Source organism: Cyanistes caeruleus, chromosome 20, assembly GCF_971803275.1.
Source record: "Cyanistes caeruleus chromosome 20, bCyaCae1.hap1.1, whole genome shotgun sequence".
In the NCBI taxonomy this organism is placed as follows: domain Eukaryota; kingdom Metazoa; phylum Chordata; class Aves; order Passeriformes; family Paridae; genus Cyanistes; species Cyanistes caeruleus.
In genome coordinates this window covers 6,425,544-6,441,451 of record NC_141720.1, presented here as the reverse complement: position 1 = coordinate 6,441,451, position 15,908 = coordinate 6,425,544, and the positions used below count along the sequence as shown (strand labels likewise).

The following is a 15,908-nucleotide window of genomic DNA, read 5'->3' as shown; positions in this document are numbered from 1 at the left end:
AAGAGTTTTATCTGTTCCACAGAGGCTTTTAAAGATTACCCTTTCCTAACAGGTTCTATATCCCTTAACTCAGTAGGGCACTGTCATGCTTTGATAAAAATAATTCTTAAAAAATTGTTTATAATTCTTTTGACATGAATGCTGATTAATATCCCACTGATATTCACTGAGTGAACAATCCTGTTCTGTTGAGAGACTGACCAAAGGTCAAGGTACAGTAGGTTAAAAGAGTTATGGTTTCATTTAGCCTTCTAGTAAAAGCTACAATAGCTGTGAACATAATTTAAGCTTTCAGGACAAGTCTATAGAAAAGGTACCTCCTCACATACTTGCAGTGAAATCAAAGGAATTATATTGGCTATGAATGTGCCCCAAAGTTTAAAAGATACAAAATAAAGAGATAATGTGTTTTCTCAACCCCTTGAGTCCTGTTCCCTCTTCAGTTTTACTTTTTTTTTTTTTTTAAACACTTTGCAGCAAGACACTGAACTGTCAAAGCTAAGTGGTGCTGGGTATGGAGAGCTTGCCATATTTTTGTAAAGTTTTCTTTCTTCTTTTAAAAGTCCAGTTTTCTCACAGAACTCTGTCTCCAGTTGTACATTTCTAACCTCCATGGATACACAGGTTTAACTGGCACAGGAACAAATCCTTAGCTTTCATTCCATCAGCCAAAATAGAATTTAAATTTGGAAACTTGCTGCCATTTTTTTGTTGTTGTTAGAAATATTACTGCCAGTCCATTACACTGAATCCAGTTTTTTATTAACTTTCTGTCAATAAATTGCTGACATGAATTTTGCTTTGTGATTATTGATGAATTCAGTGTACTCCAGTTTTGTAATTAGAGTCACAGAATCCTGAAGGTTGGAAAAGATCTTTAAAACCATCAAATCCAACCCTCCACCCAACACCACCATGGTGTTCACCACTAAACCATGTCCTCAAGTGCCACATCCACACATTTTTGAGCACATCCAAGGATGGTGACTGCCCCACTTCCCTGGGCAGCCTTTTCCAATGCCCAACCACCTTTTCCATGAAGAATATTCTTCCTACTTTCTAAACTTCCCTTGGCTCAACTTGAGACAGTTTCCTCTGGTTATTACAGCAAGTAAGTGTTCCTCAGAAAGGTTTTGTCATCAGACAAAGCCAAACCAGTGGTGGCAGGAGAACTGGTTGAACATAATAACCTGGGAAATGGAGGAATGAATTCAGTTCTCAAGGTCTTCTCTGTGGCTGCACATTTGCAACTCAAACCTGGAGTTTTGAGCAGCACAGCTTCCCAACTGCTCTGTCTGCAAAAGCTTGAGAGGAACTTCCTTGGATTTATTAAGCATCATGTTTCAACTGCTAAGGGCAGGAGAACTCCAGCATCAGGCTGAATATTTGGATTTATTTCTTGTCTTGTAGAGAATTTCTCCCGTGGTTCCTAAGTTTTTCTTGGTGATGTCTTCCTTCACCCCACCCCTACCTGACCCTGCTCTGGGTCTCAACTGTTGTTTTACCTTGTTGATGCTTTGTCTATATTTGCTTTAACCAGATGCCCCTCTTTGCATGCAGCACTGGGACTCATCCCCTCTCTCCTATCAACAATAATTAGCCTTGTAAGACTAATGGAAGAAATCGTGTCTAATTACCCTGTTGAAGGCCCAATTATGTTATTAACATTTGTGGGCTATAAGCTAATGATGAGGAGAGGCTCTCATTTGCATAGCATTAAGTTAATTGAGCTGGAAGCTATGGGGTGGATAGCAGTGATGAGAGCAGGATTCTCTTACAGAATGGATAATGATGACCAGAGCAGGACGATTCACCTGACAGGTTTATTAATTAACGGCTATCTGATTACCTCAAAGAAATGGCAAGTGGCAGTGCTTCTGAAGGAAGCTGCAGTATTTTTTTTATTGAAAGGTGCTCTATCACTGTGGATGTTCTGGGGTGATTTATGGTAATGGCAGTGTAAGCTCTTTACTGGAAGCTAACACAAAAACCTGTTCTGTTTTCCTCCCTGCCCTTAAAAAACATTCTGCAAAGGGCTGATATCTGTGAATATTCCTCATTCTTACAAGATGCACAAAGTCTGTGCTGCTGAGTTTGTGTGGTTGTCTGAACTGTGCATTTGGAAAATTCTTAATTGTTGGGTAACCTGGAAGCTTTGCCCTCAGAAGAACCAGAGGGTTTGATTTTGTAAGAGGTAGTTTTCATTATGGTGTTAGACAGGATTCTGTTATATTAGTGAGGAAATAATATAAACATTCAGCTTTTCACATTTTCCTGGTATGTGCAAGCTGCAAGTGGAGGTGAGTGCCCTTTCCTTCAGTTTATTTCTGGGTACAAACAGTTATGCATAGTGGTTGGGCCTTTTAAGGAACAGGAGTCTTCATTTAAAACAGTTCTAAGAAGAAAAATCCATCTTTTTCTTTTTTGTTAAATGTCAGATTCTATCTGATTAATTCCAAACACATTGTAATTCACAACAGATTCAGACAGAGTCTTGTTTGAACTAGAGTATTTTTTTGAGGAAAAATCATTCTGTTTAAAAGTTGCCTGTGCAATCAATCCAAGAGTGAATAACTTCCCATGCAGTTACTCATCATTAGAATCCCACACCTCAGTCGTGAATGTATCTGAATGTCAAATACAGTTTCCAGTCAGCAGATCTTTTATATTTTCTTCATCTACTCTGAAGAGCTCATTATTAAATCCCATGAGCTCCAGACCTTACCTAGTGACTGAAATCCTCAGTTCATCCTCAAAATACCTTTAACCAGACATGTCTCAGGAAAAAAGAGAACACTACAGATTTTAACCTTTCAGATAAAGACTTTTTATCCATTTAAGTGGCCTGATGATTAGTATGTCAATATTAATAGACTTCTGAAGAGCAGAGACTTATAGATAAAATGTATTCACTGTTATTTTCATAGAATCATAAAATATCCTGAGCTGGAAGGGACCCACAAGGATTGGGGAGTCCAACTCCTGAGCCTGCACAGACACCCCAACAATCCCACCATGTCCCTTGTTGTCTCACTGCTCCTAGAGCTCTGGGGCCATGCCTATTCCCTGGGGAGCCTGGACAGTGCCCAGCATCCTCTGGGGGCAGAACCTTTTCCTAACTCCCACCTAAACCTCCCCTGGCACAGCTCCAGCCATTCCCAAGAATTGATATGCAAAAAATTTCCTTGTATTCTGCATCTGGCGTTTGTTGGGCACCAAGGAGCTGAGAACATTGATCTGATGTTGGTAGAGAGGCCAGAATCTTAGTTTATTTGCTACATAGAGACATTGACAAATCACCACAGGCACTTCTGATCGACAGGAAAAGAAAAATGCAAACTCAGAGATGAAGGAAGTAATCTGGGAGAACAGCTCCTGATGTGAGTTGTTCATTGTTCCTGGCTCAGAGCTGCCAGGAAGAGCAGATTCCAGGGGATTACTCCGTGTAGCTGAGCTGTTGTGGTCACCTGTGTGATGTGGAGCAACTCAGAAGCATTTGTGTGACATTTCCTCCATCTCCTTCCAGCTTATGATGGTTCAGAGCCTGGAAGAGGTTGTTCAGGACAACCAGCACAATGAATAAAAGCCTTTAATAGAATTTAAACCCTCTATCCTCTTCGTCCTCATTAACTTCCTGTAATCACCAGCCCACACACACAGTGTGGATGGAAATATCTTTACCATGTAAATTAGATTTTCTGTAAGGTGTTCTGTAGTTCACCAGTACCTGGCTGTGTAAAACAGACAAACACAGATCTGATAGAGCAGGAATTATGTATTTAATTCAGAGTTTTGTATAGAGTGCTCATAAAAGCTTGATCATGATAGAGAGGCCAATAAACATTTGCAAACATAAATATTTCTGTAGGAAATGGCTTTGTGAAGCATTTAGTTGTTGAGTAATAAGAACAACAGAGAAAATCAGAATAACAGAAACCTCTAGGTACTGATCTGATGGGTTATATATGTTGCAGTGATAATAATGTTGAGTAAGAATTTTTATGGGACCAGTAGCAATGAATACATCTAGTCCTGCCAATTTACTAATGAATTCATTTTTCTTGTGCTTGCCCCACTTGCTTATCCCTGCTGTTCAAAATTCAGCTTTAAGCCTGAGAAGCAGTGGATGGCACCTCGGGGTGCTGAGGTGCTCCTCTTGAGTTTGTGTGAGCTGAGTGCTTTGAGTTTTGGGCCATTTCTGGAACATCCATTACTTGTGTATTTAGGCAGCAGTCCAGCCAGACAACACAGGGACATATATTTTAGGAAAGCACACATCAAAAAGTGTTTTAAATGGCCAAATTGTAGGACAAAACATTCTGGCAACACAGCTGGTGCTCTGTCAATCTGTGGGCTAGAAAATAAGAAGAGAACCTGTAAGAAAAATAAAAGCAACCTAGGAATAGCTAAGCAGGTTAGAAAGGATGTTTTGGCTGCAAGGGTTTTAGGGCTGTAGACAAAACTTGAATAAGATTAAAAAATGTTTGTCCATCCTGTCTGACAGATGTGGGAGAAGATGGAATTGTTTGTTACTTCTCTGTTTTTCTTCTGAAAACAGCAGTAGCAATGAGCTGGCAGGCACAGTGAAATGCAGTTAGCAAAAGTAATGGGAGTTGAAAGTTTGACCTTTTGTGATGGAAATTTGATATGAAAAAAGGGTCTTTTGATAATTTCTCTATCCAATCAGATACGGGAGATGTCTTGATCCTGTTTCCTTATTTGCATGCTGACTGATCTCATTTGAAAACCCAATCATTCAGAAATATTAGGACGTCAACAGAAATGTTACAAACAAGAAGTTGTTTTATCTGAAGGGTCTGCAGGATGTCATCTCTTGTTTTTCACTCCAATGGCCTGATCTCTTCTTCATGATTCCATGTTTTTATTGGCAGGATAAATTGAACATATTGAAATGCAAATAGCCCTTTCCACATTGAGCTGAAATATAGGAGTTTTCTTCTGTGTGATTGATTGTATCCAGGGCACTTCAAAAGACACAAAGAAAATACTTTCTGCAGTGCCTGTGATTCCTTGACATTGCCAAGTTCTGACATTTCCTGTTAGCAATCATTGGCACAGAGTGATTCCTGAGCCTGCTCTCACCTCTGCTTTTCTCCCATGTAATGCCCACAGTGCTGCTCGCTGTTCCTGGGACAGTCTGAGCTCAGTTTTTCTGCACAAACACTTTTTTCTTATTAACCAACACTCTGTTGCTGTCCCAAGTGCTCAATGTCAGAAATGTCGTTTAATGGATTTTACCAAATTGCAGATTTATTTAATCCTACAATGGGTAGTTCACAGCTCCCCAAGATCACATACAGTGTGTAGAACTGTCCCCATGATTATCTGGGAAGTTGGATTTCACAGCCAAGGCACTGCCCATTTAGGTGAGTTTAGGATCAACTTCATCTCCCAGACAATTTAACCTATTTTCTAGAGCAGGCAATCCAATTTCCATTTTACTCAGCCTCCCAGTGGGTTGATGACAAGTTTTTCCTGCTGTGTGACTGATGTCATTATCCCTTATTTCAGAGCCTACCTGTTAAACTAAGCCAAAGTTTTGCATCACTTAACTCAGAAACCGGGGACAAACTATCAATATATGGAAGTTCTAAATAAAGGGACTTTTTTATTATTATTTTCATGCTTTTTAACATCAGTGTCAAGCTATATGAGAAATCTTTTTTCTTTAGTACCCCAGGTTTTTTTCCACCCAGACTGCCCCAAGCCTGCTAATCTGAGTGCTGCCCTGGGAAATGGGATGTGCAGCTCCTTCTTTCTGGGGCCACTTAGGTTTGCTCTGCTTTTTAGAAAATAAAGTAACTAATCACTAAATGTAGGTCTCTTGCCTCCCTGCTGAACACCTGGCTTGCAAAGACATCCTGATTTCAGGTGGAAGGCTCTCCAGGGGGATTGCTTTCCAAACCCAAATCCTGGATGGAACAGGTGCAAGGAAATGGATGAACCAGATTGTAAACTTTACATAATAACTTATCTTGGAAGTTGCTGAGCTGTTGTTTGTACAACACTTTGGAATGGAAAGCTCCAAATGAGACAGGTCAGGATTTACCACAGAGTCCCTCAGGTGGGTGACAAAACACCTTGCCAGGACACACAGAGGTGTGCAGCCTTCATCACTGAACTAAAGAAATCCAATATTCACCCAGTTTGTTGTTTACTCAATAGATTCCAAGGTCTAACCACAAAATAGTGCCTGTGTGAGATGTTTATCTGATGGTACCTAATTTCTTTGGCAATACCTCTGGATATGGCCTGGGGATTTCACTGCTGGATGAACGTGCCTCTTTTGACTGAGGAGTAACTTGACTGATAGGCCCCTTCAAATCCAGAGGATGTGTTTCATCAAACCCTGTGGCCTGCCAGCTGTGGGGGAGTGCTTTGTGAAACAGCAGGAATGGCAAATTCCCCCGTTCCTTGTGCAACAAACTGGAGTTGTTGGGATGAGCAGCTCGCAGGACTCAGCAGCTCTCTGAATTAGACACCGAACATTCTCCTCTAGAGGAGATCAAACTCCTTCATCTCCTGCATGTTTTAGAATATCAAACCACCTAAGTTTAAACACAATGTGTTATTCTTGATAACCACTGCAATCTAGCTCTTCCTTGCTGGATTTTTTAATACACTTTCCTCTCCACCTTCCTCCTTCACTCCTCAGTATTAGAAACACAAAAAGCAGCTCAGCGCACCAATATTTTCTCCACGGTGAAGTCAGCATAGAATATTAGTGTCCAAAAAGTTGTAAAACAAAAGACTATCATATGTTGCACCTTTTAATCATGTAATTGCTGAGTGACATTTAACTCCGAGGCTTTAAGTTACTCCTTTTCAGCCAGCCTTTTCCTTGTGCCCCTCTCGTCCCTCCCTCCTCCCAGAGCAACCTGCTTTTGCAGAGTAGTGCTTTAACTACACTGAAGTTTGGCTGGGCTTCTACATATTACAGCAGCAACACGAAAGCAAACAATTGAAGTATTTGAGAACAATGAAATATGTATGGCTATCTGTGACAGCCCTATAAAGCAGAGCAATTAGCCGCGTAATCCGAGAAAGCCAAAGCGCCCGGCAGCCCACGGTTCCCTATTAGTTAAATGCTTTTTGTACGTCCTCATCCCATCAAATCAACTAACACTTCCTTTAATTGGTTCATGAATTATACAGCTCGGCTGCATTATAATTTAATCACCAGTAAACATTCCTGGGGCCTGCTGTAAAGTGTATAGCGCTCATTAATTCCTTAATTTCAGCAGATGGAAGGGGAGATCGGATGAACGGTGGCAGTACAGAGCGCCTTGGGCAATGGAAGAAGGAAAAAAAGGTGGGGGGCCGTTTAGATTTTTTAAGGGCTGTCAGAAACTCAATCTGTGAGCTGTCAGCAGCCTGGACCTGCTCCCCCCCTGCCTCCCCCTGCCTTCACCCCACCTACCGCTGCAAGTGACTGACGGATTCATATGGAGCCTTGTCAAGCCGTCTTTAAACATCAAGCCAGCGGGTAAACCAAGCCCAATGTAAATTAATTCTTGTCTTACGGGCCCCCCTTTCTCTGTCCCCATGAATATTTCATGGCAGGCAGCATAAATATTAATTCTAATAGCTCTGCACAGTGGTTATTATTTCTGTTTTATGACAAATATTCATAAAATATTCAGGACCCTTTTTTAGAACATTTACACACTTGATTGTGAAATTTTCCAGCTTCCTGGGGACACAGTAAACATATTGGGGTTCTCTTGATGGACTTTTTTCTCTCTTAATTAATACTACGCCACATTAATATTTAATCAGATTTAGTTTTCCTTTCCCCAGAAGTGAACCCTATTACATTTGAGGATTTATTTGACAGTATTTAAACAGGGAATTTTTATTCCCTATTATGAAATTGGGTTTTTTTGACACATATATAAAATGACACATTATAATCCATTCTTTTATTCCCTCCCTTTGCCCCCAAATCATACACTTTTTCCGTGTCAGTTCTTTTATTTATTTTTACATACCAAATATTTTACTAACAACAAAAGTTAGTGTTTAAATGTTGGGGGTGGGGGTTAAACATCATTTACTCTAAATTTGATTCAGTTTATTTAATAAGGAAGAAAAGTATAGGTTTCCTCGTTAGGGGCAGGAGGTGCTGGTGCCAAGCTGCAGACAGCAAAGGCATCAGTCCTGGGATGAGTTTGCTGGTGCTTAACTCTGGAGTTGTTGCTCTGCTCCAGATTTGCTTTGCAGAATCTAATTATCGCAGGGCAGGGTTGCAGGGATCTGAGGAAACACGCCTGCATTTGTGGGAGAGGGTTCAGGTTCCTGACCTTGGGCCTCTGGGGCTGCAGAGGCTGTGGATTATCTGAGAAGGGGTTTGATTAACATTGTGCAGGGCAGAAATCGTGCCAGGCACACTTCTCTAAAGCACTGCTGGCTGCCATCTTATTCTGTGATTCATAAAGCACCACTGGAATGAACTCCAGGGGGAATGCAAAGATGCTGGAATAACAGCTGAGAATTAGGAGGAGGCAAAGAATAGAAATGAGGGGAGAAATGTAAAGCAGTTTTGAATGCAGCTATTAATGCATCCAAGCCACTTATTACACAAAGAAAGAGTTAATGTTGCCACCTCAAAAGAAGCTTTAAAAATGCACCAAAGCAAATCCTAAAGCACATTTGCTCTCTCTGTGCCTTTCACTCTGCTCTGTAGGGTTTGCACAGCCCCAGGTCCTGCAGACCATGGAAGGGCTCTGGCTGCCCAAAGGCCTGGGGTTCTTTGCTGCTGTGAATCCGTGGAGCTGCTTTGCTTTATCCCAGCTCCAGACCCAGTCCATTGTTCTGTCAGACAGGCACCAGTGCTTGTTGCCCCTGGGTGAGCTGGTGTGGCACCTGCTGGGGTGCCACTGAGCCACCAGGCTGGTGGGATGGGACACAGGAGGGACCTTGTCACCTGGGTTGTCTGGGCTGCTGGAGCCCAGCTCATCCAGCTGGGGGGTGGAAAAGATCTAACAGAGTCATAACTCTGCACTGCTGGTGAGGGGAAAGAACATCTGCAGCCACAAAGGATGTTCATCTCACTCCCCTGGCCAGCAGCCATGTCCTGGGAATAGGGCCCCACTTAGCTGCCTTTTGTAGTTATTCAACAGAAATGCATCCATTTGAAAAGATCCAGTGTCTGGAAATAGCTTGTCATGCCATGAATCATTGTAAAAGCTCAATGAGCAAAACACTTGTGCTGATTAACCTGTGTTTTAGTGTTTATGCAGTATATTTTCCCTTATGGTTGAAACCTAGAGGGTGAAATTACTTCCCAAAATAGCATCAAGCATCTTTCATCAGAAGATATCCCAGAGTTTGAAAGAAATCAGTGAATAAAACCTCCCAACAGCTCCTTCCATAAATAAGAGATAAGGATCATTTTATCCATTGCAGAGACATGCAGGAGAAGTATTTAGGGTAGGGAATAAACTGTGATTCATGTCGAGTCAGGGGTGCAGCCTCAGCAGAGCCTTTGTAGTCTGGTTACCCATGGGCAAAACACCTGGTGAGAACTGCACTGAACCCTGAACAAGACTTGGGAGAAGATAGATGGGATCTGTGTAACCAGTTTTAATTTTTAAGAGGGGTTTTTGGGATGCAGAATGTGATTGTGGAAGTATAACGTGTTTGGCATCCTGTGTGTGGGCCATGGTGCTTGAGAAGAGGCTTAGCCAAGGTTTCAGGTTCAAGGTGTCTTTATGCTGTAGGGAAGGGGATGTTCAAGGGGAATTGATTGATCCAAGTCAGTATCTCTGGCTATAAAGTCAATAAAGAGAAAATGGTCAGGGTTTTATCTGGAATTAGGTACTTGGATTAAAATCTGAACCTCCTCGTACCTGTCAACTTGGACCATTAACTTTATTTATCATATTGTTGTGATCACTCAGTGGTGCAACCCAAAGAAAAGACCTTTTAGCAATGCTGATAATTTTTGTACCCTGACAAAAGCTGCCATCCCACTCCTTTCTGCTTGTAAAATCCAGAAGTTTTGTACACTTTTGAACACTTTTTGAAACTTTTAAAAGCTAATAATATGGTCAATTTGAACAAAGTCTTAGAGTTTACCCAAATTCAGGCAGTTTTTAGAGATGGTTTTGTCCCTCTGCCACTTCAGTCCATGATGCACCCAAAGCTTTTGCATGCATTTGTGAGAACTCTGTGATTTCCTTCCCCTCTTGCTTTGGCTGCTTTGTGAACCGAAGGGAGGAGCTTGTGTTGTGCTGGGGATCACACAAGGATTGAACCTGTGCTGGCCTTTCAGGAAATTCTGCATCCTTAAACTTCAACCTCAGCTCTTTCTCAGCTTTATATTTCAATTACAAAACTTGTAACCATTGCATTGCCAGAACAGAGGCCTCCAGGAGAGTTGTTTTCCATGGAGAATTGTGCCATAGCATCAGGAACACTATTGATATCTCCATATGGCGTGAGATCTTCTGTGCCTCGTGAAAGGCACAACTATTTGTACCCTTGAATTCGATATTTTCTATCTGGCTGCCTGGAAAAGGAGGTAACTTTTGTCTCTTTCCCTCTGTTTCTTCCACTCTCTGCTTCCTGTTCTTTTTGCTCTGATTTAGCTGAGGGTCTGTCAAAGTCCTGCCAGCAAAGTTTGCTGTAACTTTGACATCACACAGGCATCTGATCTTCACATTTTTTTTTTTTTTAAAGCAGACTGATGTGATACGTTGTAAACTGCCAGGAGCACTTGCTAATTTAGTAGTTAATGACAGTCACAGAGAGTGTTTTTCTTGCCCCTGGAGAGGTTTTAGACACAGCTGGGGTAGATTTGCCACTATCAATTATGCACAATTTTAAACAAGAATTGGCCAGCAGGGGCCTCTTTTTTTTTGCAGAGTGCAGAGCATGAAGAATGGGAATATGGCAGCTGGTACCTGCCTGCGATGGAGAAGATATATAGGAGTCAAGAAAATAAGGGAAAGATTAATAGCTTACTATTTTTAAAGTTGCAGTTTCAACTCAAAAGTTTAAAAGCTGCATTAAAAGTGGCCCAATATTGGCTGGTGGTGTATTTTTGTGTTAATTTGAGCATCCTAACTTTGTTGCAAAGCTTGACCTGGTCCTGATATAGCCACAAGCAAGTCAGTAGTCTCTGTTTTTAAGAGCCAGGTAGGGATCAGGATCCTGTCTCAGATATCGTGTTGTGTTGTCTCTACATCCTTAAATGAAAACAAGGTATGAATTTGATTTCACAGTATAATCTAATTTCACAGACAATAGTTCTGTAAAAAGGGCTTGACTTTGGGCTCCACTCCACCAGTGTCAATCCAGAGCAACTTAAGTAGTGGGAAATGCCAAGGCTGAGAATCTGACCTAAGTAAATAGCTCAGGTTTAGAACAGCCAACATCTGGATCCATCTAGGTCAGCCTCATGAAGCAGCTGTGCTCAAATGACAGGACCTGGCTCACAGGCAGAGCTTCAGCTCTCTGGAGATGTGAAGGCAGCTGGCAGGGAACTGGAGCCATCCTGGAAAGGGACTGTCCTTAACAGGAGCATTCCTTATTCCCTAGCACAGGATTCCAGGATTCAGGCACACAGCACCTGCTTCTCTTACAGCAACACTCAAAATTTTTTCCTTCCAGGTGTTTGAAGTCAGTGTGGTTATATCTAGGAAACAGGAAAACCATCACCAAATAAATTCTTGTGAGGACAGCACTGAGCACTGCCAGTTGTTAATAACTTGGATTAAGTGGGTTGGTTGCCATCTGGAAAAAATGCAGCTCAGGATTAGTCAAATGCTGTTGTGTAGGTCACAAATCCTTCACTTACGGCGTGGTTGGGACACGTTTTTCCAAAAACGCTGTCTCACGATCAGGGGGGAAATAACACCTCTGCCACCCCTGCTCTTCCCTCTCCTCCCTCCATTTGCCAGGGGAAGCATGAGGATGCCCTGGTGACCTCCAGGCTCTGAGATGACACTGTCTGAATAGTCAGAAGCCAGCAGTGGCTGGAATACTCTTCTGGAATGCCAGATGGCTGGTAGGAAAACAGCGTTATATTCCAGCTGTTAGGGCTGGACTATATTTCATCGCCATCCAAAGGCAGCAAGTTCTCATTTGACTGGGTACACAGTGAAGGTGTCATCATCATTATTAATTTGTTGGAATTTAATCTCTCTAATGTATCTGGAAACTGCACTAGATTAGATAAGTGATGTCAAGTACAGTGAGGAAGAGGCAGGATTCTGATGCACAGATTTTTGTGCCTTTTAACATTTGTGTTCACAGTTTTATCATCTGTAAAAGCTGACAGGACTGGACCTTTTCCCACACATTCCTCTCCTGGGAGATGGAATAAAGGAGAGAGGACAGAGCTGTGCTTAGGGGTGCCTTGGTTTCAGTCAGGGAGTCAGGGGGACGTTTGTTTTCAGAGACCTCAGAGGCTGCACCAAGTTTTCCCCACAGTCTCCAACTGGATGCCGAAGATTTTTGGTCGCCCATAGGTGGATTCTGACCCTGTGGCACAGGAGTGAGGATTCCTGGTGCCCCTCTGCCCAGCCCTCCCCTCTCCTTGCTGCTGACTGACACCACTCCCCTCCTGCAGCTGAACTGGGAGCTGTGGCAGAGGAGCTGTGCTGGATGCTAATCCAGCAGGGTAATGTTGTGTACTTTGATATGAGGCTGTGTTTCCTCGCCTCCCTGTCTACCAATTCTGATGACATCTGTTTCATATTTCCCCTTGATAGGAGTTGTGACACATTACAACATACAAAGCCTGGCTGATTCCTAAAGTGAGCTTTACAGAGGATGCATTTATGTGAGAAAACCATGCTCAGTGTGTGGAATGGGCCAAGCTCTGCTTGGAGAGGAATCCAGTACTTGCAGGGAGTTGTTCCAGTTAATGCTGGATCAAGGTCATGGGTGCAGCCCTCTGTGTTACAAGGATTTCCAAGAGAAATCCAACAAATGTGTTACCTGGGCAGCTGGAGGGTCAGCTTGGTTCTGTAATCAGAGTCACCGTAGCCTGAACGAGGGACAGAGGCCAAATGTTGCTCAGAAATACCTTGAGGAGCTGCAGGAGCTGTATCAGCTAACCAAGGCTAACACTTCCCAGCCTGCATCCATGTAAATAGGCTTTACTCATGTGAGCAAACCTCCTGGGGCTGTGTAATAGACTGTGTGGGGTATGTGTCTCCTTCAAAATGGTAATAAAGCTTTCTAATTGGAAGTATTTTAAGTCTAGACTGTAGTTCTGTCAGTGGTTTTCCCCTTCATCTTTTTTTTTTTTTTCTTTTTTTGCTGCTTCTGAACGATTTTAAGCTGACAGCTCTGGGGAGTGTTGTTTTATCTGTGGGAGATGTGTGGAGTGGCAGGGTAAGGCATCCCACCTTCCACTGGAAGGACCCTTGGATTGGGAGTTTATTCTCTGCCATGCAGTGAATTCTGTGTGTGCTGTTACACAATGCACATGGGGGAAAAAAAAAAAATCCATATTAGCAGGGATGTCTGCACCCTCCCACATCTTCCCCCTACACTCCTCTTTAATGGTGACACCAGACTGGATAATAAGCAGCATCGTGTTTGGAAAAGAAGGGAGTCTCAGACAAGGCTTTCAGAGTTCATTTTGTTGGCAGCTTTTTAAGTGGAGTTTTTTAGGCTCTTCTGTTTCAAATACCATAATACTTTTTGTGTTCCAAACTATGAATTACGACAAGCTTTCTTGATATGCCAGGTTATAATCCTTCAGTGGGTTTGTTTGTCTCAGGATATAATAGGAAGCCGTATCAATTATCATGACTGTATAAATGTTGTTCCTCTCTACTAGAATATTCATCTTGAGACATATCATCAGATGTTACCTGTTCTGACAATCACGTTTTTGTGCCATTGTTGGGCAACAGAAACAAAGAAAAACAAAATGTTAAGAGTGTAAGGGATAAAAGAGTGTTGAAATTGTTGTTCTTTTCCTGTCTTTGGAATCTCCAAGATCTTGAATGTTTTATTCCTAGCTGTTATTTTGTTACCACAGTGTGAATAGAAGTCATTATCTGTAAACATTTGAAAAGAGAGATGATTTTCATAACTTTAAATCCTACAAAGGATTCTAGTAATCTGCTATGTGCATGCCAAGGTAAAGCTCAGCCTTTCATCTGGTCTGATCCCACCCAGTCAGTGTAAAATGTTCCTTTGGTGAATGTCTAAACCACGCAGTATCTCCTGTGAGAAGCAGACAAAAATGAAAACAGGAAGCCTGGCCTTGAAGGCAGCAGCAGGAGAAGGTATATTGTAAAGAAAGGTGCATTTACAGCCTTCAGGTTGTGCTTTGCTGGGAAAAATTATTTTCATAGGTTCAAAGGGAGCCTTATTTTCTATTTTGCTCTGAGCTAATTGTTAAATGTGATCTTTGTGCAGATCTGCTCTAGTCTCCAATAGCTGGGGGACAGGGGATCCAAGTCTGCTCACACTCAGCAGTTTGTCAAGAATTTTTGTCTGAGGAGCTACTGAACACAAATATAAAATTAACAGGACCACTACAATGAACCAAAAAGACAAGGAATCAATGTGAGATGGGCACAACAGTTTATGTGCAACAGTGGGATGTGTCTGGGTGCATGTGGGGCATGTTGTTTTCTGGTTCTGCATCCTTCATCCATGTAAGGGCACTTGTATAATCTCTGTGAAATGGGTTGGCAAGTCCTGCTCCATCCCCCAGTGAAAAGCTGTTCCTGGTGGGGGACCCACCCCAGTGACACTGCGGGGCTGCCTCTCTCAGATGCTGAGCAGCTCTGACCCGCTCAGGCTCAATGGGAATTGCAGACTCTGATCTTCAAATGAAGCATTCAGCATTAATATTTCCTTTTAGCAGTGTCACCAGCAAGGCCCAGCCGTGCTGAGCTGCTCCCCGTGCCCTGGCAGTGCTGATGGAAAGGACAGGGAATTGTCAGCAGCATCATGGGGCTTGTGTTCTGTCTTACCACTCATCCTGCTGTGAAGAATGCAGAGGACTCACTCTGGGGGGAGACAAGGGCAAAAAGAGTGAAAGTGGACTGAAACAGCAAAAGGAAAATCCCTCTCATGGGCACAGGAGAAATGCATAATTCTGGCAGCCAAGCTCTTTCTCTGTCCTTGACAGGAACAGCAGAGGGGTTTTTTATTTACCTTTGGGGGTATGTCATTGTGATTCTGTTTGCTGGTTGGGCTGGGAAGTGGATCTCGAGTTCAGAGGGAAATGCTGTGTGGTGAGTGGGCTGGGAGAGCCTGAGAGAGGCTCCAGCTGCAATTCTGAGCTGTCAAAGCATACAGCACACACAGTCCCTGTGCCACGGAGCTCCAGCTTTGCTGAGCCTGCAGACCAACCAAAACATGAGGAGAAGCTGCACAGAAATCCTGTTCTCATGTTTGTGACACTGCTGGTCTGGGGGGACTGTCACTCCCACCACTGCTCTTCCTTTGGTGGGGATTAACTCCCACCTGAAGGTCACAAGTGAAGTTCTCAGGATGTTAATGCACTTAATTGTTGTGATCTCCACAGGGTGTTCTTCTTTAATCTCCCGTACGAGTCCATCATGGAGCGCCTGTCCCAGCGGAGGACGGATCCCGTCACTGGGGAGAGGTGAGCACTCCTGGCTCATGTCTAACGTTTTTCTGACTGCCAGGGAGATGAAAGCACCAAATAGGCTTCTTAGAAATCTAAGGAGCTCAGGAATGCACTACTCCTGCATAGGGATTCCTTAAAAGAAAAGTTAAAACTTTCATAGCTCCTGAAGCACCAGCCCACCTTCCTGCTGCAGCAGCTCCTCAGAACTGGTTTTAAATCCTGGTGCCTGAAATCTGCAGCAGCAAATACATCAGGTTTAACATTTTAATGGTAGCTAAATTGGTTGGTAAAATAATGCTGTGGGAAGATGTCTGAA

The 15,908-nt window shown here is 42.7% G+C and overlaps 1 protein-coding gene across 2 annotated transcripts in view; it reads left to right on the top strand.

The window, feature by feature from the left end:
- The window catches only part of AK8 (adenylate kinase 8), a 65,699-nt gene that overhangs the window by 47,784 nt on the left and 2,007 nt on the right, over positions 1-15,908 (top strand). For both annotated transcript variants that reach the window (XR_015278199.1, XM_086858290.1), the window contains one exon: positions 15,527-15,607. Coding sequence is in view for 1 of the 2 variants with exons in the window: in XM_086858290.1 (XP_086714416.1) it covers positions 15,527-15,607 (81 nt within the window). In the remaining variant the exon portion in view is untranslated. The remainder of the gene's footprint in view (positions 1-15,526; positions 15,608-15,908) is intronic.